The sequence below is a fragment of the Columba livia genome, chromosome 5 (genome assembly GCF_036013475.1).
Source record: "Columba livia isolate bColLiv1 breed racing homer chromosome 5, bColLiv1.pat.W.v2, whole genome shotgun sequence".
NCBI classification, from domain to species: Eukaryota; Metazoa; Chordata; class Aves; order Columbiformes; family Columbidae; genus Columba; species Columba livia.
Window position 1 is genome coordinate 12,824,566 of NC_088606.1, and position 25,831 is coordinate 12,850,396.

Below are 25,831 nucleotides of genomic sequence, written 5' to 3' on the forward strand. Positions count from 1 at the left end.
TGATACAAACACTACAGCTTTCTTAAACTTTCTTATCCTCTTAGTTCTCTGTCACTTATATGGCGATCAGGCTTCGGAGATATTCACTACACTAACAGCACAGATATCAGAAATTCCCATACATATGTTTAATTCTTTTCTGGAAGGGAGAAGTTAAAGACAGCTCTTGTTTTATCCAGCCTTTCAGGTTTAAGATAAGACCTTTTTCCCTTTGGAGAGTATGGAAGGACAACAGCAGCCTCCTAAGCCGCTTCTCTGACACCACCAATGACAGGAAGGATGCTGGCAGCTGAAATCTGTGTTTTTTTCCATGCTGAGCTAGTGACCTTCCCTTCGAAGATGCTCACCTGCCTACAGATGAAAAAATACACCATGGTGGAGGAGCTGCCAACTAGGTCACCATGGCCGAAAATCATGTGACAGTTTATGAATATAATTTTCTGGATTTGATATTTTAAACACAAACTTAGTTACTCAAAGCCTTGCTCTGGCCTGGTGCGGAGCAAGCTGCAAGAGCTGATGAAGCTTCAGCCCAACGGAAGGATTAAGGTGAACAGTCAAGTCTGGAATTTAATCTCTGATTCCTAGCGGGTAGCTACTGTTGTAACTGTTTTTGAATCAAAGCCGTACGGTTTGAGTTACCTCATGGAGTTATTCAGTTTTTCTGATTACCTTCAAATTGGTCCTAACATACTTTTAATCACAGAATAGGTCACATTAAAATGCACAATACTGAATTACAGGTTTAAAAAATATATTTTTTCAAAGAAATGTGTAAACACTTGTGACTCATGTTTCATGGCTTCAAATTCAACACTGCTTACCTGGTTTTACATTCATCTGGATTTCTAAGTTAATGAACTTCACTAAGGCTGGTTAAAAAGTCGCTGGGTTTGATGAATATTTGTCTTCGTAACAAGAATTTTGAGGAGGACCGTCTGCTTGCTTTAAGATGTTCATCCTGTTACCTAGTCAATACTATCTACAGTAGAATTTCAACACCCTTTTCCTGTTAACTCTAACCTTTGCACTTCATTGTAATGCTATGATATGTGTGAATATTATCAGCAATACAGAAAACATGCTATATACTTGTAGCAAAGTCAACAGAAAAAAATCTTAGGGTGATGACCTGTTTGTTCCTTAAGACTTTTTTTTTTTTTTTCAATTTGAGCAGCTGTTGATGGATTTGGGAATAGCATAATCATCAGACGGCTTAGAAGACACTGCTAAATATCCCCATCTTAGGTATCTGGGGAAGCAAATTGTTACTTAACAGTAGCTAAGGTCACCTTAAAGCACTACATTTTGAAAGAAACCAGCTAGACACAGGCTGCCCAGTAAGGAAGTGAAGCTGGGAGACCCAGAAGGGTCATGCCACAGAGTGGGACATGCCCTCACCAACAGCACAGGCTCACAGAGACTGAACACATTGCCAGAGCTGGTGCTGGTAATAGGGTCTATCAACAGTTCCAGACACAGCAAGTGATGAACCAGCTCCAGAGTCCATCCATGGGCTCCTGTCAGCAGCAAAAGGAGACAGGGCTGGAGGACAGGTCCAAAGTTCCCATCCAGCAGATGGCTTGCCCACAGTACAGGTCTGAGGTGGAAACCAGCACTCCGACAGCACAGCTCAGATCAGGACCAAAAGCCCTGTGGGCAGAGGGTGAGTGAGGGCCCCAGGGGCTTTAAGTGCTCTCAGACCCCTAACGATTTTGTGGGTTTCCTGAGTCTTTGCCTGTTTGCCAGTGCTGCTTTTGTTTCTTGAAAAATCTTGTCCTCTCCTTGAAATATGACAGAGAAAAAGTAGAAATGAAGAATGAAAAGCAACTGTCCTCTTACAGGTGACACACTTTATCTTTTTATTTCTCCCTGTGACATAGGCATAAAGGATACTATTTTGGCAGAGTTCCTTTAGGAATACTTACAGAAAAGTCTGAGTCAGATCCTTTACTTCTCTGCCAGGTCTCTTTACAGAAAGTATGACCAAAGACATTGAATACCTTTTTAACATTTTTATATGTAGCTAGAACAATTTATGTTGTGAATGTGCTCCTGTTGATTGCAATCTCTAAAGTCCTTACAACAGGCAGAAGAAGAATTAGGCAGAGACACTTGTTGTGGACTTCATCGTACCATAACGTTTACAAATGAATAAATAAACCAGCATAACCTTAATTGCTGTTTATAAAAAAAAAAAAAAAAAAAAAAAAAAAGCACGCATTACTGAATAATTTACAGCATTTACCACATTTTCAAAATAAACTATGCACAGGACAAGAAAGCTGCAATACAGTTCCAGTAGTAAATTATCTTTATTAAAAAATAATTAGCTGCCTGGAAAAGAAATCAAATTAACATTCCCTGCTCTTTGATGCCTTTTTTTTAAAAAAAAAACCACCAACTTTTATTTTGGATAATGAAAAAATCCTTAACAATACAGATACATTATATTTTTTCATTATCACTCAGCGCAAGCTACAGCAAATGTACCCACAAATATTGAGGCCAGTCACAGGCAATATGTTCAATCTATTGATATTTTACATATTGCTAAGGAAAGTTACAAGTTGCTGCTCAGCTTTCAAGGGCCTAGATGGCAGTGTAGTTCTTAGTGTAATTTGTCAATTTGATCTTCTCTGGGAAGATAATATTAATTGAGAGGTTTTCTCCATTGTTAGATTTCAGAAAAAAGTTCTTTTTCTTGCGTAGGAGATGACTATATTTGGCATTAGCAAGCCACATTTCACATTTTGAAAAAAACACTATCCCAGTTGTGCCCAAGACAACAAGACACGTAAGCAAGCCCAGTACAACAAAACATATCACCTGGCTTCTACTGAGCAAGGGATCTGTGTTTTGGATTGTTTCTTTCATTGTTATTTTCAGGATTTCTTGTTGATGATGCACAGATCTGTGAAAAGCTTTTGGGGATGGCTTGTAATTCTGCGTATGCTTTGTCTCCATATTCACTCCAGCAAGGCTTGTGTTTTGGCTGGGATGTTTACAAGTTGCACCAACAAACTGTGGTTTGCAGATGCATCTGAATCCTCCCTGGGGATGTTCACTACATGTCCCTCCATTCTCACATGGGTCACTTGCACAGAGCATGACATGGCTGCTGCAGAGTTTTCCTGTATAGCCATGGGGACAAAAACAGTTGAAACCTACACCAATATCTGTACATGTTCCTCCATTTTCACATGGGTTGGATTCACAGTCATCTCTCTCTATTTCACAGAAGTTACCAGCAAAACCAGAAGGGCACAGACAGGAAGCATGTGGTGCAAAACCATTGTCATCAATGCACGTTCCTCCATTCTGGCAGGGAGAGCTAGAATAAATAACAAAGAAGCTATTAGGAAATATTTCATATAATAAAAGGAGGTAGTTTTCTTTCAAAGAGCCGATTCAAAATGCAAATCCACTAAGTCAATGAAGTCGAATCAAGAATGAGCTTATTCAACAGCTTTGTCAATACAGATTATAGTATCTTCTGCCGACCCTTTGGGCAAGATTAATACATCAGTATTAAAATTCAAACTGAAAATCTGTGAAGGGATTTTAAATTATTTCAAACATTTATTCAAATTAATCTTCCCAGTGCTTTCATATGCTTATAAGTATTTAGCTGAGCGACTATTCAGACAAGACTGAACAAAGACACTAGCAGCATGGCTTTCTTTTCCACATGATTATTCATAAGATAATCTATGTATTGTATTAGCAAAGAAAAAAATATAAATGCGATAGTGTCAGCCTTGGCAAATACTGTAATGTGATGACAGGACCATAGGAAACCAAGTATTTCTGCAAACCCTTTGAGAACTGACTAATTAATAGCCTGGTACTATGTTTTAAGTGATGTAAATGCACTGAGGTACCTTTTTTCACCTTTTCAATGTACCTGTGCCTTGCTGAGTACAATGCCAGAAGATGGGGCCACCCATTGACAGAAAGGCACAAATGTGTCAATTCAGTGGAGCTAGGAAAAGTGGACTCGGTCCTTCAACTGGCCGTGTTGCCAGAAAAGGGGCCATGGGTCACAGGTTTACAAATCTCAAAACACACTTTCATGGCAGTTTGTCATATATGCACAAAGCTTTTAAAACTTACCTTCTATTAATAAAAGTCAATAACACTTGGCAAAGCTTACAAGTTTCTTTTGACTCCCATTGCTCTGGGAGCAGCTATGATAGAGACTACCCCAAGCACCTCTGGCTTTACTGGGGACTGAAACACTTGGTGACCACCCATCAGCAGAGCCTGAATATTGTGTTAGAGGAATCATCTGCCTGTTTTTTAGCTGTTTCCACATAAACTGCTCTGTCTTCTTGTATTGTCCTTCATTGTAAGTGTTGGCTAAAAAAGAGGCTACTAAAAGAACAAATTGGAAGTTTGAAAGTAGTATCAGGAAAATGAAAGGTGTGGACTTTGACATATTAGTTGTTCATGACAACCTGAGGTGATCATGCAAACAAGGAATTTTGAAACAATCACTAGCCACTGTGTCTGCTTTAAGCAAAACACAGAAGCTGTAGTTGTACAGACCTTGAGAAAATGAGTGGATATTGCCTTCTTGGAGAGTCTAGCACCCTCAGCTTTACAGGTCCCATGGAAAATCTGACAAGCTGTTTTGGATGTAGCAATGTGTAGAAGTTTGAACTCTCATGGGTGGGTTGAATTACAGCATTTTCTACGTAAACAGGAAGAAATTCCTGGAGAATGTAAGTGTGAAATTTTCTCTGAAGCTCTCAGAAGTGTAAACAATTTAAATAAAAACACAGCTAAGGGGAAATATCACAGAATCACAGAATGGTTGGGGTTGGAAGGGACCTCTGGACATCACCTAGTCCAACACACCTGCTTAAAGCAGATTCACTTAGAGGAATTTCAAAAATTTATTCTTTATTTATTACTGAGTTGTACTTGCCTAATTTAAATATATTTAAATAACTAAGGTATTGATATTAATCTGCTTGAATGGATCCAGTTACTTTGCATTCTTGGCATTTAACCACATGTTCAGGAAGGTGTGGTACATGAAGAGCTAGCTGTGGAAGCATGGACGTACCACTTTTTTGCTTTCTAAATACTCTGCTTTCATTTTAGAAAGTACTCTGTTTCAGAGCAAAACTTCAAAACATCACATGCATGTCACTAACGCAGATACATCTGCCTGATTTTGTAAACAGGCTAGAACAATCACTTTGATTTGTGAATTGTCTTGGTTCCATCTGTGAACATTAACGAAGGAGCCAGTGGCAATGCTTAATAATCTCAACATTGTTAATATTACCACTGAGCTAGAGAGGAACTGAGAGGAAGTGAGGTGTGAATGAGATGACATCATATGATGAGGTCTCTTTCCAGGATGTGAGATGCTCTATAATCTCAACATTGTTAATATTACCACTGAGCTAGAGAGGAACTGAGAGGAAGTGAGGTGTGAATGAGATGACATCATATGATGAGGTCTCTTTCCAGGATGTGAGATGCACTCTCTGGTGGACTGTGAAGTGTTAGCAGATATGGAGTGGCTGTCCTTTTGAACTGAAAGCAGATTCGCAGAACCTGCTACTCATTTTCCTGAAAAAAGACACAGCTTCCTAGAGAAAAGGAATTGCTGATTCAGGAATGTTGTTTCATTATGGAAAATTGTTCATGAGATGTTCCCACCCTTAATCATCTTCCTGACCCTTGACTAGACTCCCTCCAGTAAGTCCATGTTCTTTTTGTACTGGGAAGTCCAGAACTGGACCCAGCACTCCAGTTGTGTCTTGTCAGGACTGAGCAGAGGGGAAGGATCCTGTCCCTCAGGCTGCTGCCAATGCTGTTCCTGATGTCATACCTTCTTAGAGAATGGAGAGCAATGTCCTCCCACACTCTGTTCTGCTGGAAGTGAGATTATCTCCTTCAGTAAACTATGGACCTACCATTATATGTCAGTTAAGAAAATAACAGGCTGGTGACTAGATGCTTTTGTGCAGCTTGTGCCTTGGCTACTGTTCTTATTACTGTATATGGTTTGTATATACAATCACCTCTCTCTACAGATAAGAACAGGGGCCAGGAAGTTTTTCAAGTTTGTTTACAAAAATCATAGGAAGGCATAAATTCACCACTTAAAAATCTGCAAATTTTCAGTTTTAGTACTCAAATTGTGCACACAAACCCATGCTTATAATCTGTAAATCTTTACAATATGAACAGATCAGACTTGTAAAGTGTGATAAAAATGTCAGCAACCAGCAGAAGCATTGTATATTTTAGCACAGAGATATGTCCACTTAGCAAAACATTTTGAACAATAGTCAGTAGGAGTGTGTTTTTGAATTCATGTCAGAAATGAATATTTACCCATTAATAATGCAGGGTCCTTTTTTGAGATGGCAGTTTTTTCCTGTAAATCCCTGGGCACACAGACAAATATATCCTCCATCACCAGTCTCTATGCACGTTGAATTATTGGTACAGGGTTTTGCAGAACAGGGGTGAATATCTGTTTTTTTTTTAAAGAAAAAAAAAAAAAACAAACAACAAACAAACAAGAAAAAAACCCTGTGCTCAATTAATCTGATGAGAAAAAGACAGACATGGTATATAATACTTCAAATAAGATAAATAAAATATACTTTAATGGTCTTTCATCCTGCATTTTATAAATTCTGATTTATTCCTCCCTCTGTTAAAATGGTGTTCAGATTTTTCAACTATTGTAAGTAGTTTCAGCTTGTTTCTCTCTTCCTAGCTCCCACTTGCAAATAGATTTGAATTGTTCCAGTAATATTATGAATTAATTTTTAGTTGGGGAGAAAGGACTATGTCTAGTCATCCTTGCACAATCTTGGCTTCTCCATGAGCAGAATTATGATAAAGCAGTCAGGAACATGGAATTCTCCCTACTCTGTGCCAGAGAGCCTATCATTACATGCTTGTGAATAAATAATTTCATAATAACAGCAAGTTACAAAAATTTCTTAAAATTTCATCTTTTGGCTGGGCTGCATCCAACCCTTGCACAATTGTGCCAGAAGAGAGCTGTATGACGTCTGGACCCAAAGTCACATATCCCATTTTGTTTACAATTTCCAGCTGAGCCATTTCCCACTCGAAGTATTACTGAATTTTTAAAATAACTAAAAATAAATAAGCAAACAAGTGCGTATTTTAGCCAACTAATGGAGCAGCTGCACAGAAGTGTTGACTTCAAGTTATCTGGTGCCTCAAACCTGCATGTGCACACTTTCTAAGAAGATGGAAAGGGATTTAAGGGCATTTATATTTTACTTCCCACACCATAACATGAAAGTTAGATGGTATCATGAGGTACTGCAAAATTTTAACCACAGTAAAACATTTCAAAAGCCTTAGCTTTCAAATACAATCTTCCCTGGATAAGAGGCTCTATTTTCTAACGTATTAGCCTGTTCTCATTGCAAGACAACCACTTTGCATGCACTTTGAGTGTAAACTCCGCTCTTCACAACGACCAAAATAACCTGGAATGCTTTTTGGAGCAGTGTTGTTTGCCACTCATTTTCATAGGCTTTAAAGGCAGCTACTAAAGTATGAACCCCTGAGCAAGGAAACTCTGAAATAGATACATGGATAACTGTGTATATACATATATATATATGTACACACACTTATTTATATATGTATATACACAAACATATGCACATATGCTACTGTCGGTAATTTATGTCAGGGATTTAATTTTAAAGCAAAACTTAAAAGCTTATTGGAACATGTCATTTTAAAACATAAATAAATAAGTAGCCCCAAATAGCCCATTTTAAATTTTTTCTCCAGTTGATCTCTAAAATCTCCAACAACCATTTTACTTGCTTCAAGTGATATCTGAGTCTAAGAGGAGAATTCAAAAAGAGGAAGGTACATTGACACATATTATGAATGGCCTCAATAAATTACCAATAAATTAATTAATATTTGTATAAAACTAAGTTGCCATGCGTCAGTATGTGAAGCAATCGCTGAGTATTTCTGTGAGGAAGGCACACTCAGTACTACTTTATGTCACAGCAGAATTTCTAGACCCTGCCTCACGCACACCCAGCACAGGCATAAGGGGCTCCCCCTGTACCCTGATGACAGCTTCCCGACACATGCCTTGGCAAAACAGTCAAGTGACAGGTACATTACAGTGGATTAAGCCCAGCCTATAATCTGCATGCCTATAAATTACTGGGAAGGCCATACTTGACCCAAACAGAGGACAAGACCACCCATAGTAAAAACAACAGCTACACATTCAGATGCATTAGCAAATCACTTGGTGATCTAAAACTTCCATGATCCAAGGCAAGAAGACTAACTTTCCTAGAAAACAGAAAAAGAGGCATCACCACCAGTCCAAATTATCCTTTTTTCCTCTCACAACTAGCAAGGAAATAAGCTACTGAGACTATCTCTATATTTTACAAATATTTCAGGTGTTTATGGTAGGGGATAAATGAACTTCAGACCCTCACACAGTTTTCCATTCTCAATTTTACCATCCTTGTGCATTGGCATTTGATAACATTAAAATAGTGGCTATGCTAGAAATTCCCTGGCAAATATTGCACTTTCTGTAGCAGCAAAAAGGAAGAATTTCAAGAGAATGCCGAAACTGTGTACTCATGACCATTCATCAATCTCCACAGAAGCAACAATGTAGCTTTCTTGCATGCTTTATCTTATCTGAAGGTAAAAATTGTCTCCATTAGCTAAAAAATGGCACTACGTGATATGCATGTGAAAAATATAACTGTGACCTGCTCTCATCAGATACAAACGTTTTGTATTAGAAGAGAGAGAGAAGGAGTCTGGTACTTTATTGTAAGAAATTGGTGGGTTTGTATTTCCACATTTAAAAGAGTTATGTTTAAATGACAGTGAACCCCAAAAGTGCAGGAGTCTTCAAAACTTTTCCTTTTTCCTAATTTAATCAAGTTTCATTTAGTGGTACCTGTTAATAAGCTATAGCAGTCTGTATTGACTTTATACAGCCAGGGAACTGACACCAACTTTTTGGCTGAGGATAATGAGATTGGTGGCTGAGCAATTAACCCATTTGAGTTTTCAGTGCTTTATTGAGTCAGGATAACAATCTTCAGCATCCTTCCAGTAGCAAGAAAAGGAGGATCCTTCTGCTGATCCTTTGTGGCAAAACAACACATTTATTGTAGGTAAATCCACTGAGATGAAAGCCTTTCAACATAACATGTGCTTGCAGATAAAAATATGGTTATTTCTTTTTGGCTGAATATTCTTGACAGCTCTTCATGAGGATCTAGAGTCAAATTGGCAAATAAGACTCTGAGATTATTTTAAGTGTTGAGAGAAATAATAGTATCTGAACTTAGGCAAGGGATACCTTTTTAATTATAGAATTATCTTAATGAATTTATATTAAAATGATATTTTTCCATAAAGATATGTATACAATTTCCAAAGCATAATTTTGCATCGTAAGTACCAATTGCAAGAGGCAAACATTGCAAGGCTCATAATTGTAGAAATATATTAGCACTTAGAATTTCAGCTAGGCTTTTAAAAGTATGCCCAGCTTGAAAAATTTACAGGAATCTTTGGGTGTGAAGATGGTGTCTTTAAAAATCTGGTCCTTTGGAGTCATTGACAAGAAACAGAACTGAGCCTCCTAAGGTGGCAGTGGGGGGTTGCTCTGTCTAGTTTTAGAAATCTATGACTGTAGATGACAGACAACAAAGGGACCCATTCCTCCTCTATAACTGTAATTAGAATCTAGGTGGCTGTTTCAGGTACAAACACATCTGTGAGAGGTGCCCAGAATGACATCTCTGAGAGCTTCTAATCACATCTGCACCATTGCTACCACAGTTCCTGCAAATATGCCAGGACTAGCTTTAAATTAAGAAGCCTTTCTATGCTTATGTGTGCAGCTGGTGAGTGAGTATGGGCTGAAAAACCTGACGAGAAGCTAAATGACCACCTGAGTACCTTGCGCCAATCTCGATGTCACTGGAGGATGTGAACTACCTGAGTCTTTCAGTCATCTTGTAAATTTTATCCAGTTCAAACTGTGTCATCATTAATCACTGTTTTGAGTATTCATTGGCAGAACATAGGCATGCTCCATAAATTATGAACTGTGTAACAACAACAGCCTGACAGACATGAAAAGTGAATGAAGCCCCGGACACCTGTCCTCTTCCAGCTGTAGCTATGTGTGCTGAACATGCACACATTCCTGGATGATCATGCAGTTTCAGTGCCACCAGATCTGTTTGACTGAACATTGACTGTGTCAGCCAAAATAAACCAGCTCAGCAAAGGCCAGTTCTTCAGCTTGTTTATGCTAAGCTGGCGCATTCTGACTGGCAAGGGAGCTGTGCTTACCCCTCAGACCTGAGAGGGAAGTGGCAGTCTGTCCAGCCGGATCTTTTTCTCAGTCATACTAACGCTCCTCCACTGAATTGGTGCTGGGTTAAGTAAAGAAAGAAATAAGCACAATGCTTTTCTTTTAAAAAAATATCAAGGAAGTAGCATATATATGTATATATATAAATATTAAAAAAAAAAATATATATATATATATAATGTCCTAGGTAAATCTTTCAAATTTTATATATACAAGACAACTGGTATTTTTATAGAAAGGTCTTATATGAGAACAAGAGAGCAGTTACTTCTTGGCATTGTCCCTGATAATCAGTGTTCAAAATAGAATGCTGACTTTACACTTTGCTCACACATATGCCCAGTCACGAAAGACACCATGCTTGGGCCTAAATTACCATAAAAGTTCCAGGCTTATACGCCGCTGCCCAGAATCCCTTTATTGTCTGGCACTAGCATTAAAATCTTCTAGAATTAGTTATCCAGAAGGACTTTTGCATGTTTCCAGCACCAGATGGGGCTGTTTCATCTCACTTGCCCAAAGAAAGGAAAGGATGTGCAAACCTATGTCACAGAGGCTGCCAACCCAGCCCTCCTCACAGATGCACTGCCAGGGTTTGGTGCAGCTGCCATGCAAACACCCAGGGAAAGGAACACACTGATTACAAAGAGCACCCTGCCAACCAGGTTGACACCTGAAAGAGACAAAAGACAAGATAGAGGCATAGTTTATTTTTAATGAACATAATTACAAGGATGTTCCCCCTTTTCAGACACAATAAATAAACTTTGGATACAAAATTGGACTCTGCAGCACATTTGAACAAAGATATCATCAATGCTTCTGGGATATTAGAAGCAGTTTATGTGTAGAAAACCATTTCATTCAGTGAGAAAAAAGGAAATAAATGATAATCAATGTAAAGTCTTCTTACTGGGAAAAGTAGACTAAAAAGGCACCTAGATGTCTATGCTCTTTGATTCCAGTTATTGTATTCTAACAGAGTGCTGTTTCATTACAGTTCTATGTTTGCAGAGGGCAAATCATTTCAGCTTTTGCTTATTTTACATGGACTTATTGAAGCTGTCTGTTCCTGTGCTAATAGCCCTGTCTGACATCTTTTTACCTGCATTCACTGGGAAATTCACAAAATCCATTCTCTGGGTGGCAGCCAGTTCTACAGTTTATGCCTGGAAGAAGAGATTTATAACATCAAGCCAGAAAAATTGTCACTCAGAAAAATATCATATCATGTCCTACACATGACTGATGTTTATGAATAACCCAGACTGCGTTATTTTCTGATTTTTTTTTTTTCAAATATATGTTTTTGCAACATAAAATTTTAGATTAACTTCATCTGGAGCATGTAAACAGAGTGTTACTATAGAGTAAGTGAAATGACATAAAGAATTAATTACGAAAGAGTACAAGCTATGCCACTTTAGCATACGCAATGTGTATGTAACATCACTATAAGCTACTAGGGAAATTTTGGAAGAGATCCATGTATGTAATTTCACAACATACTACTCCAACTGCATTGTTTTAGAACTACTTGAAACAAAAAAGTGCCTGTAGTCAGAAAAAAAAAAAAGTCCATTTAAAACTACTTGCAGTAGAAGTGTTCAATTCATTTCAACCCTAGGTCGGATGAAATAATAATAATAAAATCACCATTTTCATTACATCATGCATGAATAACATAAGGACAAGAACTCTCAGATAATTTTTGTTTGTTTGTTTAAGTATTTGCATGAAGCGCACTACGCAATGCTCCTCTGAAACGGCACCACTAGCTACTGACATCCCACGCAAGTGACACAAGAAATGCGCTCAGTCGGATGCAAAGGAAAAGCTCCCTCAAGACCACCAGCATCTTGGCCGGAGCCAGGGCGGCTCTGTCCCCAGGGGTCTGCAGGGGTCCCTCCGCCGCTCTCCCCCCTGCCCCGCCAAACTCCCCAAACTTTCCCAACTCGCCTCCCCTCTCTGCTCCGCTCCCCGCGGCAAACGCCGAGTGTCCGCTGCTCGCCCCACTCCCGCCGCCCCCCTCCAGCGCTTCCCGCCGTCAGCCTTACCTGGGGCTGCGGGAAGGACGATGGGCAGCAGGCAGCAGCAGCCGATGAGCCCTGCGGCGCGCAGCCCCATGGCCGGGACCGCTCCGCACTGCACCGCGCTGCTCCGCGCCACCACGCGGGGAGTTCGGCGGAGGGAAGGTGGTATCCCCCGCCCGCAGCGCCTCCGGGCTCCGGAGCGAAGGGGAGAGAGGAAGGAGGGACAGGAGGGAAGGGAGGACTGCCCGCCTCCTCCCGGCCCCCGGCCCTCCACCCGCGGGCAGAGGATCTGCCCAGGGGGCGAGGCAGCCCGTGTCTGACTCTGCCGCCCTATGCCCGCTCCCCTGCGCGGGAGCGGAGGGAGGAGCCGGGCATCTTGCGCACCCCGGAGAGTGCGGGCAAGGAGAGGAATTCTGTAAGGGCGCGGGAGAAGGGAGGTCTGGTGGGGGAGTGTTAAGCACGCCTCTTATCTCGTTCAAACTTATTCTGACTGTCAATGGAGATCTAATCTGAGGTTTGTCTTCAGAAATCTGAAGACTTCTCTTCATAGTCATTCTCATCAGAGCTCCAACTTTTTCAGCAAAGACCCCAGCAAAAGGAAGGTAAAACATTTTATGTTTCTGAGGCTAAAGAGTTAAATAACCAAACACCCCAAACGCTACTTTTGTAGTCTTTCGTACACTGATCATGAAGAAACCTTACTTCCACCACAAGGCAATTTATATACTGTGTTTATTCTGTGACTGCTCTTTCCTATTTTCTATCTTTTTATTCTTCCTTTGAGCTGTCCCTTGTGGAAATAGACTGGCTATTTCTTATTCTTTGTATTGTTTCTTGTTCGTTGTTTTGTTCTTTTCAGGAAGTTATGTCTGAGTTTTAGGATTCCTGAGGGACCTGTTTTCTTCTGCTTGCTGATGTAGTGCTTTCTTCCACCAGACCTCATTTACCAATTTGCATTTATGTGAAGCAACTAGAGATCCCTGTAATATGGTAACAAACCTACAACCATCTGCTTTTTCCCTAGAATTACAATGGGCTAATTCAAGATTACCTGCCTGAAAATTTACACACTGTAAAGCACACATTACCTTCAGATAGCCCATTTACTTGTACTTGAAGACAATGATGACATGTGGGATGAAAAAACTTCTATCTCTTAATGGTGACTTTTAGTTTTAACCAAGACTGGGGAAAGTTAAAGACAGAGAAAAGAAGAGTAGAGGGGTGTTTTAAAAGACAAAATTTAGGAATAAGGTGAAGGAGGCAGACACTGCTGCTTCAAAGCTCTCCAAAAGTTTTGGTAGCTGAAATAAGTTGTGCCTATCTGACTCTATGGACACAGATTGTGTCTCTATGCCTTTTCTGCTTGTCTTGCTTTCCTTTTATTACTGAAATGTTACTTATGGTTTTGAAAAGATTACTTTGCTGCTACATCTTTCGCTATAGCTCAGCAGACCAAGCCTTGCTGGGGCATCATGAATGACACTCTAGAGAAGTGAAAATGTGGAGTGGTAATGATGACTGCTTAATCCTTTCCTCTGCTCTTCTGTGAATCTGTGCCTTTCTAGGATAAATATCAACAGTTCCTTTTCAGTCTGTTCACTTCGCTTTTATTCTGACTTTCCTAGTTATTTTTTTACACTCAGGTTGTCATAAGTCCAGGGTTGTTCATTCCTCCTTTAGGTCGTAAGTTTTCTGCTTGATGATGTAGAAGTCTTTTTATGTTAGAGCTTGGGTTGGTTGGTTGGTTGGTTGGCTGGTTTGTTGGTTGTTTTTTTGGACCAAGAGATAACCTGGGTAGTTAAAAAGCCTACAAATGTAATGTGATTTCAGATATTCCTATACTAGCTTCAGCAACTGGTCAAAGTAAAGCTTTAATCTTTCTGCCTTCTGTCCTAAACAGCTGGCAGAATTTTCTCCTTGTATTCTTTTATCTTCAGACTGTAAGATTAGACAGTTTATAAAATTCATAGGTTTCATCTGTACACTCATCACTGTCAAATTATCTGATCTAATTTGCATTGTAAATATATACTCTGACATATGATTACATGGTTATTCTATTTTCTGAGTTAACTACTGAACATCAGGTGTATTGTCCAAAATGGATATCTTAAGAAAAAATCATTAGGAAAATCTTGTTCTTTGGTTTTTGTACTCTTTTCCTTGCTTGCTTTTCAGGCTTTTTGTATTTTTACCTAGGTACATTGAGAGGCAATTTTTTTTTTTTTAGAACTACTCTACTTTTTACTTTTCTGTGTCTCAGGGGTACCTCTTGGTTTGCTGAAATTAGGACAAATCTCTATTTTTCCATATTTTCTACTTACTTCAAAAGTTATCTTAAAATATATGTTAATTTTATTTCTGAGAGGTCAGAATCCTTTTTGTTAGGGTGGAGTCTATCCAACATAGCCAGAATCTGTTGAAAGAGAATCTGCTTGAATACTGATCCAAAAATAATATCAAAACAGAAACCACAGCATTCTGTAAATCCAGATTAATTCTCTCTTCTCTCCTTCCACCTGAGCAAACCAAACTGCAAATCTTTTTTACTTAGCTCGCTTGCTGCCAAAAACACTCTCCAAATCTCTCTCTTTTTTTTTTTTTTTTTGTAGATCTTTGCTTTACAAACTGGAAAGTAAAGAACCTCATGTAATCTTTGCCTGTGTATGGAGATCACTCAAGGTGTTATTGATTGTACTCCTTCATCTAAAAATACTTGAGTGGTGAGTACAGATTGTTGCAGGAATAAGAAGCATCAGGCCATCAAAGACGCTGACTGCAACAACTGAATCCAGAGAAAAATCTTAGGTCCTTCTCCAGAAACTGAGATACCATTATTTCATTTTTTTCCAGGAAAATGACACACAACCAGCCTGCATTCTTAGACAGGAATAACGAACATGTTCAAGGGCTGAGCTACTGGAAAAAGCAGACTGAGATTGAGAATTTAAGCTTGCTAAGAACTTCCTTTTTTACACTGAACATAGAAACAAGGTGCTTCAACCTTCTGGTCAGCACTGTGCAAACAACTTTGCAAAATCTGAAATCCAGAAACAGCAAGGAATCCTTGAAGTTCTGTCCTGGATAGGAGTGTTAGTACTTCTAAGTGTCTGTTTGCCTACTAATATAACACCTTTTGACTAGAGAGAAGTTCAATTGAATTTTTATTTCACTGTTGCAAGAATCTGGAGATGGAGAATCTGCATCAGTGACAAGAAACACAAAGTAAGTCATTAATATAACAGCTCCCAAATGTCCCCGCAAACTCCTGGTAGCTAAAATCTAAAGCTAACAGCAGTGTCACGTAGAAACCATATGTGAGACACCACATAAGAGGGAGAGATAACTGTGATTAATTTGTCCTATCCTTATACAAATTGCACAGACAAAGAAAAAAAGATCAACTGCAGGGCAGTGCCATCTCCCTGGCAAAGCAGCAATACTTTGTGAAAGAAAGTATCAAAAACTGTAACATTATCAGTGGAAAGGTTTTTCCTTAATCTCTTGAAGGTATTTCATCAGCCATGGCTATACATAGGCACAAAGTTCTAGGGTCTGTTAGCTGGGTTTATGAGTTTGTACTCCATACTGTATTCTCTGAGTAAAGTTGTTTGTTAGAAAAAGCTCATCAAATGCACCTGGAGTCTTAAGGAACTATTTTAAACTCTATGTTAGACTGTTCCGTCCTCATGTGTGACTGGACAAGATGGGCTGAGCCAGTCTACAAGCTTATTGGCGTTGACTAGAGCACCCTCTCTTCCCTTTTCTCCTAACCTCCTTGTTGTGTCCCAGCTGCACAGTTGCATTTCTCCTCTCATGCCAGCCTTACTTCTGGCGTTTCAGTGAGATGACTGGCAGGAAAATATGAAATTATTTCTGTTGTCATTGTACCCACTTCAAGACCCTGTTTCTGCGCTCACAGAAGGCAACAGGTGAATATGTATAGATTTCAGTGGGGAGACTGGGGTCTCATCCAGCACCTTCTGTATTAGGACACATAAACAAGAAAGTTTTTCTGCACAGAACAGTTTTCACTACACATGGAAATGGCAGCTATCAACAGTTGGCTAGAGACTGCCAAAATACTTCTTTTTTTTTTTTTTTTTTGTCATGGTAATTTTCTCCCATTGGAACAGTAGCCAGAGTGTGTAAAGCTAAAATGTACAGCAATACTTTACAGGAGTTAAAACCAAACCCATTCCCTTGCCCAGCACTGAAAATTCTCATAACCTCCCTCTCTAACTATTGACTGAGCACTAGCTCAGTGCTATTTATCACCCAGTTACTACAGCACAGAGAATTCTGCCGGCTGTTTCATAAAATACATTACATGAAATCTTGGCCACTCTGAAGACTGAGGCAAAACTTTCATCACTAGGGCAGCTTTCCCTTGACTGTAACAACCTTGATCCAAAAAATGAATGCAATATTCCTCTAAGGCCAATGTTAGGTAAGTCAGAGATTTTACCATTCCTGAGGTCATAGTCAAACCCTTCTTCAATATGGTCAAGAAAAAGCCCTGAATGTAGAAATTTGAAATATTCAGCAAAATTCTACATTCAAAGTTATTCCACTGATAGAGGCATGCACCTAGCAATTAAAATGCATCACTGAGAAACTACTACATAAAAAGCAAATCAAGACAACAACGAAAATCCTTATTCTTCTAGTAGATATTTTTCCATTCTGCTCTTCACAGCACAAAAGGTGAGAAACTGGAGGAGAAATTTGTAGCACAAGAATAAAGTAAAATAAAATATATTTAAGGAGTATGATTCTGTCACTAATGCAAAATAAAATGATAACTTATCTGAAGATGTTATGAAAATAATATGCGGTATTTAAAGAAATATAAGCAAAGTTATTTTTCAAAGAGCTGGGAGGGTATCATTATCATTTTATATACTACCAGGCTGTCTGTACTTGAAGTACAGAATGATGTAGACAAGCTCATTAAAAGACAGTGTGAGAATCATGGAAAGACTTTTTTAGTCTAAAGAGAGAGAAATGCTAGAAATATATCCATCATAATGTCTGAAAACAGGAAATACAGAAGTGTGAATATTTGTAGTGTGCAAAAGTAGCACTCAGAAATTTAGTTGGAAGAAAGATTAATTCAGCCTGGATATACAGGCATTTTCTTCAACACTGAGGTTAATCAGACAGTTTGATAATATGCCACCAGAGTAAAGGCAAAATAACTGGATGTCTTTAAAGAGAGGTTAAATACACTTATGGGAAGGGTGATATAAAACCATCATTACTTGAAGCAGGTGTTTGGATTACATTATCCAAGATGTCTCTTTCAAAGCCATAATTCATGGCCATGCAAGATCTTTCAGTCAGGAAGTAATTCCTTTGCAAACTGATGTTAAAAAAACCCTGAATCCTCAGAATTTTTAAAAGATGCTTGACAGTCTGACAGAAGTTAACAAAAGCCAAGAACTTTGTATCATAATAAATCCAGCATATCCAACATGCTTTACTCGCTTGGAGATGAAGATAATGTTCGGTTTGTAATTCACACCTCCTTAATATGTTTTATTTTCCTGCAGTGTGAAAGATTTGGCGCAGTGAATATGCACCTGGATTCTCAATAGTCGGCCAGTAAGCAGAACATTTTTGTTATCATGTTAGTGATATATATCTATTAAGTACATTCCTGAGGCTAGTAAAGTAATTTTACTACCTGTATAAAACAAAACTAGATTTGAGAATTCATTTCAGGGCAGGAGCTTCTTGTGTGTATACAGGAGAAAAAGTAAGAGAGGGAGAAACTGTCTATTAAGGCACTATGTTCTTATGGTTTTCTGGATCAGCAGAATAAATTATTCTGTATTCTGGCTGAAAGGGTTATTCATAAAGAATGAAGTTTGAAATGATAGTGAATCCCTAAATATTAAATGTCTGAGAGGGGGCAAACTCAACATTGAACAACTTTTTTTTTTGAGAATTCTCCATATATGGATAATGCAGAAAGAGGAAGCATTATCGTGTATTTCTGTGTGTGTTTAGAATCTACTTCTATATGATCTTTATAATACATATCTCTATATGATATCTATATATGGATCGTGAACAGGAAAAGAAACAGACACAGGGAAAGTATATAACAGAAAAAACAAATGCATGAAGGATTTTTTTTGTTTTAAATATCAGTTATTAGTTCAAAAAAAGAGAGGTAGAATCATAGAATTATGGAATCATAGAATGGTTTGGGTTGGAAGGCACCTTAAAGATCATCTAGCTCCAGCCCCCACTGCCTCAGGCAGAGGCACTTTCCACTAGACCAGGTTGCTCAAAGCCCCGTCCAACCTGGCCTTGAACACTTCCTGGGATGGGGCAGCCACAGCTCCTCTGGGCAGCCTGTTCCAGTGTGTCATGACCCTCATGGGGAAGAACTCTGAAGGTACTCTCACAGCTTACAAAGCTTTAGACTCTGAAACCTCTAGCATCTTCTGATACTGACATCTTCAACCTGAACTCTAATCCTTAGAAGTGCCTGAAATTTGTAAAGCTTTGAACTAGTTGTGGTAGAGGCTCTAGGTGCTTGCAATAGCCTAAAGGGAAGTTTGTGTTTGGCAAAAAATAAATGAAAAACAGTCCACGTGCCTTATGGACTCATTACTGCTGTCAGATCTCTAGCTTCTAATCAATCTTCTATTTTTTCTTAATCTCTGCGGTATTTTTTTTTTTTTTTTTTGCTAACTACAGAGGTGAACTGTTATTTTAATTCTTAGTGCTTTCTCTGTTTTCGTGCCATTTCAAAGGAAAGATGCTGCAATTATTTCCATTGTACACAACTTCTAGCAGTTCCGTTGTTATTTATACATACCCACATATGGGTATTTATTGTTTGCTGTTTCCCATTGTATGCAAAATTTCCAGTCTTTCCACTTTGTTTGTCTTCTGACAAAGGAACCAGAACTTTCCTCTACTCACTTTTGTTGTTGTTGTTGTTGTTTGTTTTGTTTTGTTTGTTTGTTTTCCAATATATGTGTTTATTTGCCCAAATTTCTTTAGCAGTACTAGAAATTAGCTTATATTATCTATGTCGTAGTCCCAGTTCACAGTTTCTTTTTTGGTTCCCTCCTCTTGCATTATAAACAGTGCTATGCTGTACAATCTTTTTCCTTTTCCATACTGTTTCTAATTAGTTTCTCTGCTGCTGCTTTTTTATGTAGCATCTTATCATTATAGCTTTCACTGCTCTTTTTAATGATAATGTTGAACTATAAAAGGAAACCTAAATTACGTTCTATTTGCCTTATTACATTTACCTTGAATTCTGTCTAGGTCTATTTAATCTTCATTTTATTACAGGATATTATGTAATCACCAGTAGAAAATGATCAGTTTTGATGAAATTTTTGCTGTTTTCTATCAATTATTTTTTACCTCCTGAGTAAGAGACACATGAAGAAACTTCCTCAAGAGTATTGTTCCAGTTGTAAATGTAAGGATAACCAGAAGGAACATCGGATTGGAATAATAAAGCTAAACATGCCAGAAGGATTCCTTTTTGCCATAGTCAAAAGCTCTTTTCCTCAGTCTATCACTGAGGAAAAGAAAAATAGAGATTGGCAAAATATCATCCCTTTATACACATGTAATATTGAAGAAGTCATTTTCACTAAGATATATAGCCTGTTTTCTTTGGTTTAATTTATGTCTCAGCTCTGCATTTCACAGGAAGTCTTTCTTCTTCCTAGACTTATCTTGAAATGAAAGAATTTACAAGTGATTGAAAATGTTCAATAATGGTACCACAATAATATGTTTAAATTCATTAGTCCTGCTAAATACTTGCAGGCAGGAAGCCTGACTTCTCACGTAACAAAAGGCACAACTTTTTTGTCCTGTAATTCCTGTGTCAGTCTTAAGATATTCTATAACTTCGGAAAGACAATTTTCAGTGAAAGATTTCCAATGAAACAAATTCAATACTTCAGTGAGCCAGTCCAGTAATGGAATATGTAGTGGACACAACAGGGCTTTGGGAACAGGAAACAGAACAAATAATCTATCATATATTACTTGATAGATTGCTTTTCCATACTATAGGTAAAAGCCAATAGTGCCAAGGAGGGGAATAAATAGCTAGACCTTTAACTGAAGCTCTGAAAAGCAGTGGCAAGCTGGTCTGATATGAAAGATATAACAATGCTCTCAATTATGTTTGTATAAATGCAGAAAAATATTGTTTTTTTTTTTTTTTTTTGCTGGTAGGACCACTGTATCTTGTTATTATTTCATCTGCTTGTGTCTTATGTGCTGTTTCTTATTTAAAATTTATAAATCCCTGAGGTCAAGGACAACCTTTTAATATTGCATTTTAAAAATACCAGTCTCTGTGATGGGCTGTTCATGATTTTGACAATACTAAGGTGATTTAATATTTGTGTTGCATTAAACATCTCACAGCTGCTATCAGGGCTGTAATCTGACTGCATAGGGCACTGTATAAATATACAGAAAGATACACTCTTACTCAAAAAGAATGTGAAAGAGCACAAAAATGAAACAGAACAACAGATTAGGATACAACCACACCCAAATCACATGATCACATTGATCTAGAAAAGAGTATGCTATCCCCATGGCTCTGGAGGTTGGGATTTTCTTGGTTTTTCAATATTTGTTTCTGTCACAGAAATTATGAGTATATACAAAACCTGTGCAATGTTATTTTATTATACTACTCTTGAAGCTGAAAAGTCAAGCCCTCAATAGAGAATGCAAGAATTAAGATCTGTATACAAACTTAATTTGGCTTTTTGTGATTATGCTTTCTACTTCCACCTGCAATTTCACTGTTACATACTATGCTTTTTCATAGCACATCTGCCTGATTCACCTTTTAAATAACTTTTCAGTATTTTGTGTATTCATGTGGTTCCTTTGCCTTATTTCCTGTACTTTTCAAAACGTGTTCTAAAGACAGAGTTATTGAACTGTCTCTGAAACTTTTCATGCTGTTCTTATTAAAATCCAACAGCTACACAAATAGAAATGAACGTATTTTCAGAACATGTCTGTAACATAAGGCAGTACTTGTACATACATTTTATATCTGGATGACTGAGGAACAACAGAAATTAAAATAGTTCCTGCTCGGTTTCAGTTAGCAATGGAAAACATTTTTTTTCAGTACATTTGGCATATTAGACATTCATAGCACAGCTCTCAAAGACATGAAAGGCAATGGTGAAAGCACGAGACCTTTTCAATTCAAGCTCAAGTGAGAGGCACAGATAATGAATAAGGCATAATTAATTGCCACACATGAATAGATTTGCTCTATCTACTTGCCTAGCATCATAGACAACACCATGGAAGGAGGCTGGGTAGAAGATAATTCTGCAGAAGGTTTAATGGAGAGATCAGACTTTCTCTTCCCACTTCCTTCTGTACACACCTTCTGACCTGTGGGCCTGCAGGATGTACACCTTTCACAGCACAGATGTAGCTCATTTTCACAACAGGCTGTTTCCATAAAACTGATCCCCAATTCCTGTTGCAATAACAGTTCAATAACCTTTAAGTAAATCTCCCACCATAATAAAGTCACGCAAGTGGATTGGGAAAAGATCTCACAGAGAAGTACATTTACAATGCTTTGGGAACTTCATGTTATCTTAAAAGCATTGTGCAGGTAATATTGTGGGGTTTTTTTAATAGTTTGTTTGTTTTTAAACAGAAAAAGGAGCAGGATATCCCATAATGTGACATCATCCTCGTGACTTCACAGTTCACCTGTGTAGTGGTAACACCTATAGCCACTACACAGAACTTGGCAGTCTGAGCTGGTGAAGTAACTGCTGGCCACAGCAAGTTCTCCTTCTAAGTGGGGCAATGAGACACTTTGCTGAGGGTTTTTACACATATTTGCTGACAGCAGATCAATGAGACTTATGAATATTTAACTCAATTCCAGGCATAGCTCCTGCTGTTTCTCCATAAGATCAATCCCTTCTGCCCCGTGTTTCCAACATTTCCTCGTGAGAGTATTTTATAGCTGTTGTTACTGTCTCAGTCTCTGTTACTCTTTCTCGGATTTCTCATGCCAGTCTTCCTTTGCAATCAGTCCCGCTTTCTCCCTTCTTAGTCCTCATGCAATCTGTCCTGCCCGTTCTTTTCTTCCCACTGCACCACTGCTGTCTGGGGAGCTCAGCCTCCTCATCTACTGTGTCTTCTCTCACTCCCCATGGGTACCCCCTATGCCTCCCTGTGGTCCTTTATCTGCGAAGCTGCACCCAGTACGTTTTCATTACAGGTTTCCTGCCACAATGTGTTACCTGTCCAGTCCCTGTTGTTCCCCAGTATCTGGGACTATATTAAACCCAGTACCCTTCTTGTTTCTTCTCATTTTCTCACACATTAGATCTGGTCTCTGAAAACATCTGATCACTAGCTTTAAGTCTTGTTCCTACAGAAAAGATGGGAAGGAACTCTTTGTAAGGGAGTGTAGCAATAGGAGTGACAGTTTTAAACTGAAAGAGAGTATATTATAGATTAAACATCAGGAAGAAGTTCTTTACTGTGAGGGTGGTGAGACACTGAAACAGATTGCCTAGAGAAGTTGTGGATGCCCCATCCCTGGTAGACCAGGTTGGATGGGACTTTGAGCAACCTGGTCTACTGAAAGGTGTCTCTGCCCATGGCAGGGGGGTTGGGTTAGATGATCTTTAATCCAAAACATTCTGTGATTCTATGATTCTGCTCATCCTCATAAACTCATCTTCTTACCTAGTAGTCTTGGTCTTTCTCTTGATCCAGCTCGCATCTCAAAAGTCTTCTTACCTTTTTCAGACTCTCATCCTTCCCTTGTGGGACACTGCACTACAGTCCCCGGTCTGCAGCATGCACCACATGAGCAAAACCTCTTGGGATCTTATCTGGTAAACACTAAGAATTCTCTGTTGAAATGTGCAAATGGCAATTTTTCAGGGGCTTATAAGTTATTTGGAAAAGAGCAGGTATTCACAAGAAAAACAAGAAACATGCCCTATAGGAAAGTGCAACATGTCCTGATAAACTGCAAAACCCTGCTCTGTAGCATGGTGATAGTACAAAGTATGGGAAATTTGTTTAAGTTTACCGTAATTTTGGCCCAGGCCCATGTCAGCCCTGTCCTGAATCTTGGAAATATTTTATTAATTTTGGCTGACAATAATTACATAAACTTCCGGAAAATACCTTCTTCATGCAGATGTTTGGCACACACAATTCCAGCTGGAATAGCTATAATCTTGATTAAGTTCTCATCTGTTGGAAAACAAAGTCTCATGATACAAAGGATCTTGCAATGTAAAGGGCAGGTGATGCTGAAACAATCCTACCAGAAGCTATGGAGGGTGGCAGGGTGGGTGTGAGCTAATGGGACTACAGGTGTAGAAGGTGAAGTGTCAGCAAAGGAATACTACAGAATACACAGAAGAATGGGAGTAGAAAAGGATGAAAGAATGAGAATGAGGCAAACTATGAAGAAAGGGAATAAGACTGCAACAGCAAGGATGGAAGAAGTCAAAAGAAATCAGTGCTCTGCAGACACACTTTCACACTCCTCAGAGGACTCTCTCAACTACAACACTGCATTTCCCAGTTATTTCACCACCAGCACATAGCACAACCATTCACACTTTATTGCCTTTGCTTTAGTAGTCTCTTTGCATCTACTACCCAACAATTTTTATTGGAGAAGAGATCATCACTAGCTCCTGGTAGTGGCTTTCACTCCAAAATTCTTGTCTTGTCTTGTCTTGTCTATCCTCTGAGCTCATAGACCACAGCATCTACATGTCCCTGAGCAGTCACACCAGCTCTGTGTCTCCCCAAGAGGTACCATGCCCAAGGCCAGAGCAGGAAGGGAGCTTGGCTCGGTCTTGCAGAAGCTCAAAGACACATTCACGCTCGTGCTGTGATTTCTCTTGCACAGTATGCAACAAAGAAACCTGGCAGGAGTGGGATGACCCATTTGTTTGGTTGCCATGACAATGTGCTACACAGCACAGAATGTTGCTCTGAGCAGCCTTGATGCTTGGCTGCTGTGGGCTGACAATACTCTACAAAAATAAAGTAAAAGAGTTGTCTGTTGTCATTGCACTGCAGTGCGTTGACCTCTGCGGGATGAGAGGTGAAGCTCATCTGAGGCGACGAAGATGTCTTGCTCAGAATATCCCATTTCTTTGGAAAGAGCTTTTGTTTTTTTCCCCCGAGAAAGATTGGTTGAATAACATGGGGTTTTATTTATTTATTTGAATTTCTAAGAGGGGTCATTTAATTTCTAGTACTAGTGTAATGCTGCAAATAAAGTACAACAGTGGCATATAAATGCGGGGGCAGAACTGTATTCACATTGCAGGAGGAAGACAAACATTTTCTCTGAAGTGGAAGCTGCTGACATCTGTAAGTGAGTATGCATGAGAAGCATGTAAAGTTATGCCCGAAGTCTGATTTAGAACAGCAAATAAAGACTGTTCTCCACCTGACACATGAGGGTGGGCAGCATTTGCTCTCTCAACCATGAGGAACTACCTCTGCTGGTGCAGAAAAGAAAAATACTTTACCACTAGCTTATTATCCCCCAGAGATAACTTAACTTTATTTCTTTAAAGAAATATAGGCTTCTCAAGTGCAGATTACCCAAGAGATGTGCCTGGAAGGGCTTTGCTGAGCCTTTGAGGCATTTTCTATGCTCCTAGCTTGCTTCTTGCTGTGAGACAAAGATGACTTTTATGTTAAATTTTGTGCTTTGCTATAGAAGTGTTTATGTTACTATTATTATTATTGTTAATTATGAGAATAGTAATTTGCATTGTTGTAGAATTTAGGAGTTCAAATCAAGAGTCTTTCTCTAACATACCAGACTCCGTATATACTTCCTTGTTTTTATTTAAACTTCTAGACTAGTTTTTTTTAAAATGCATGTCGGTGAGCATAGAGTATATAATGTGTCCCCCTAGACCAGATGCAATTTCTTTCTATTCTTCAGGAGATTTGGGGACGTGTATCTGCTCCTGTCACAAAGAGGGATATGCTTTGCAAATCTCTGTACCCTTGACAAGAGCAGCTCTTAGCAACAGGTAATTTCCCTGTATAACACTCTTGGAGTGGATTTTCCCTCTCTCTGTGTATTTCTTGTTAAATAAACAAGTTTGTCTCTCACTGGAATTTCTGCCTAAATTGGCTCAAAAACAATGTCTAAACAAAGTGTTGCATACACATTCACTTAAGAGATGAAACAATGAAGTCTTGTATACAGGTTTCTCCCTGGTTTATGTCCCCATTTGTGCTCATCAGTTTTGATTTGCTCTTCAACAATACACTACTTTAAAGTGAATTATTTCCTGAAGGAACTTGAATATCATGGTAAATGGCAAAATTG

The 25,831-nt window shown here is 38.8% G+C and overlaps 1 protein-coding gene and 1 long non-coding RNA gene across 11 annotated transcripts in view; one reads left to right on the forward strand and one right to left on the reverse strand.

The window, feature by feature from the left end:
• Positions 1-1,838: 1,838 nt before the first annotated feature.
• Positions 1,839-12,823, reverse strand: DLK1 (delta like non-canonical Notch ligand 1). 2 transcript variants are annotated; one of them, XM_065063467.1, is made up of 5 exons: positions 12,466-12,823; positions 11,514-11,577; positions 10,951-11,081; positions 6,361-6,502; positions 1,839-3,334 (listed from the first exon to the last, which is right to left on the reverse strand). In XM_065063467.1, the coding sequence occupies exons 1-5, from the start codon at positions 12,533-12,535 to the stop codon at positions 2,593-2,595; spliced, it is 1,149 nt and encodes a 382-aa protein (XP_064919539.1). In that variant the 5' UTR covers positions 12,536-12,823; the 3' UTR covers positions 1,839-2,592. The 2 variants fall into 2 exon arrangements, with proteins under 2 accessions (XP_064919539.1, XP_064919540.1); XM_065063468.1 differs by lacking the exons at positions 10,951-11,081; positions 11,514-11,577 and having other exon boundaries at positions 12,466-12,757.
• An 80-nt stretch (positions 12,824-12,903) lies between these two features.
• Positions 12,904-25,831, forward strand: part of LOC110361364 (uncharacterized) — a 70,621-nt gene continuing 57,693 nt past the window's right edge. For 6 of the 9 annotated variants that reach the window (XR_010472760.1, XR_010472759.1, XR_010472761.1 and 3 more), the window contains exons 1-4: positions 12,904-13,043; positions 15,057-15,167; positions 18,000-18,051; positions 23,257-25,529. This is a non-coding gene — a long non-coding RNA (uncharacterized LOC110361364). The remainder of the gene's footprint in view (positions 13,044-15,056; positions 15,168-17,999; positions 18,052-23,256; positions 25,530-25,831) is intronic. The other 3 variants (XR_010472762.1, XR_010472766.1, XR_010472767.1) reach the window with 3 other exon arrangements.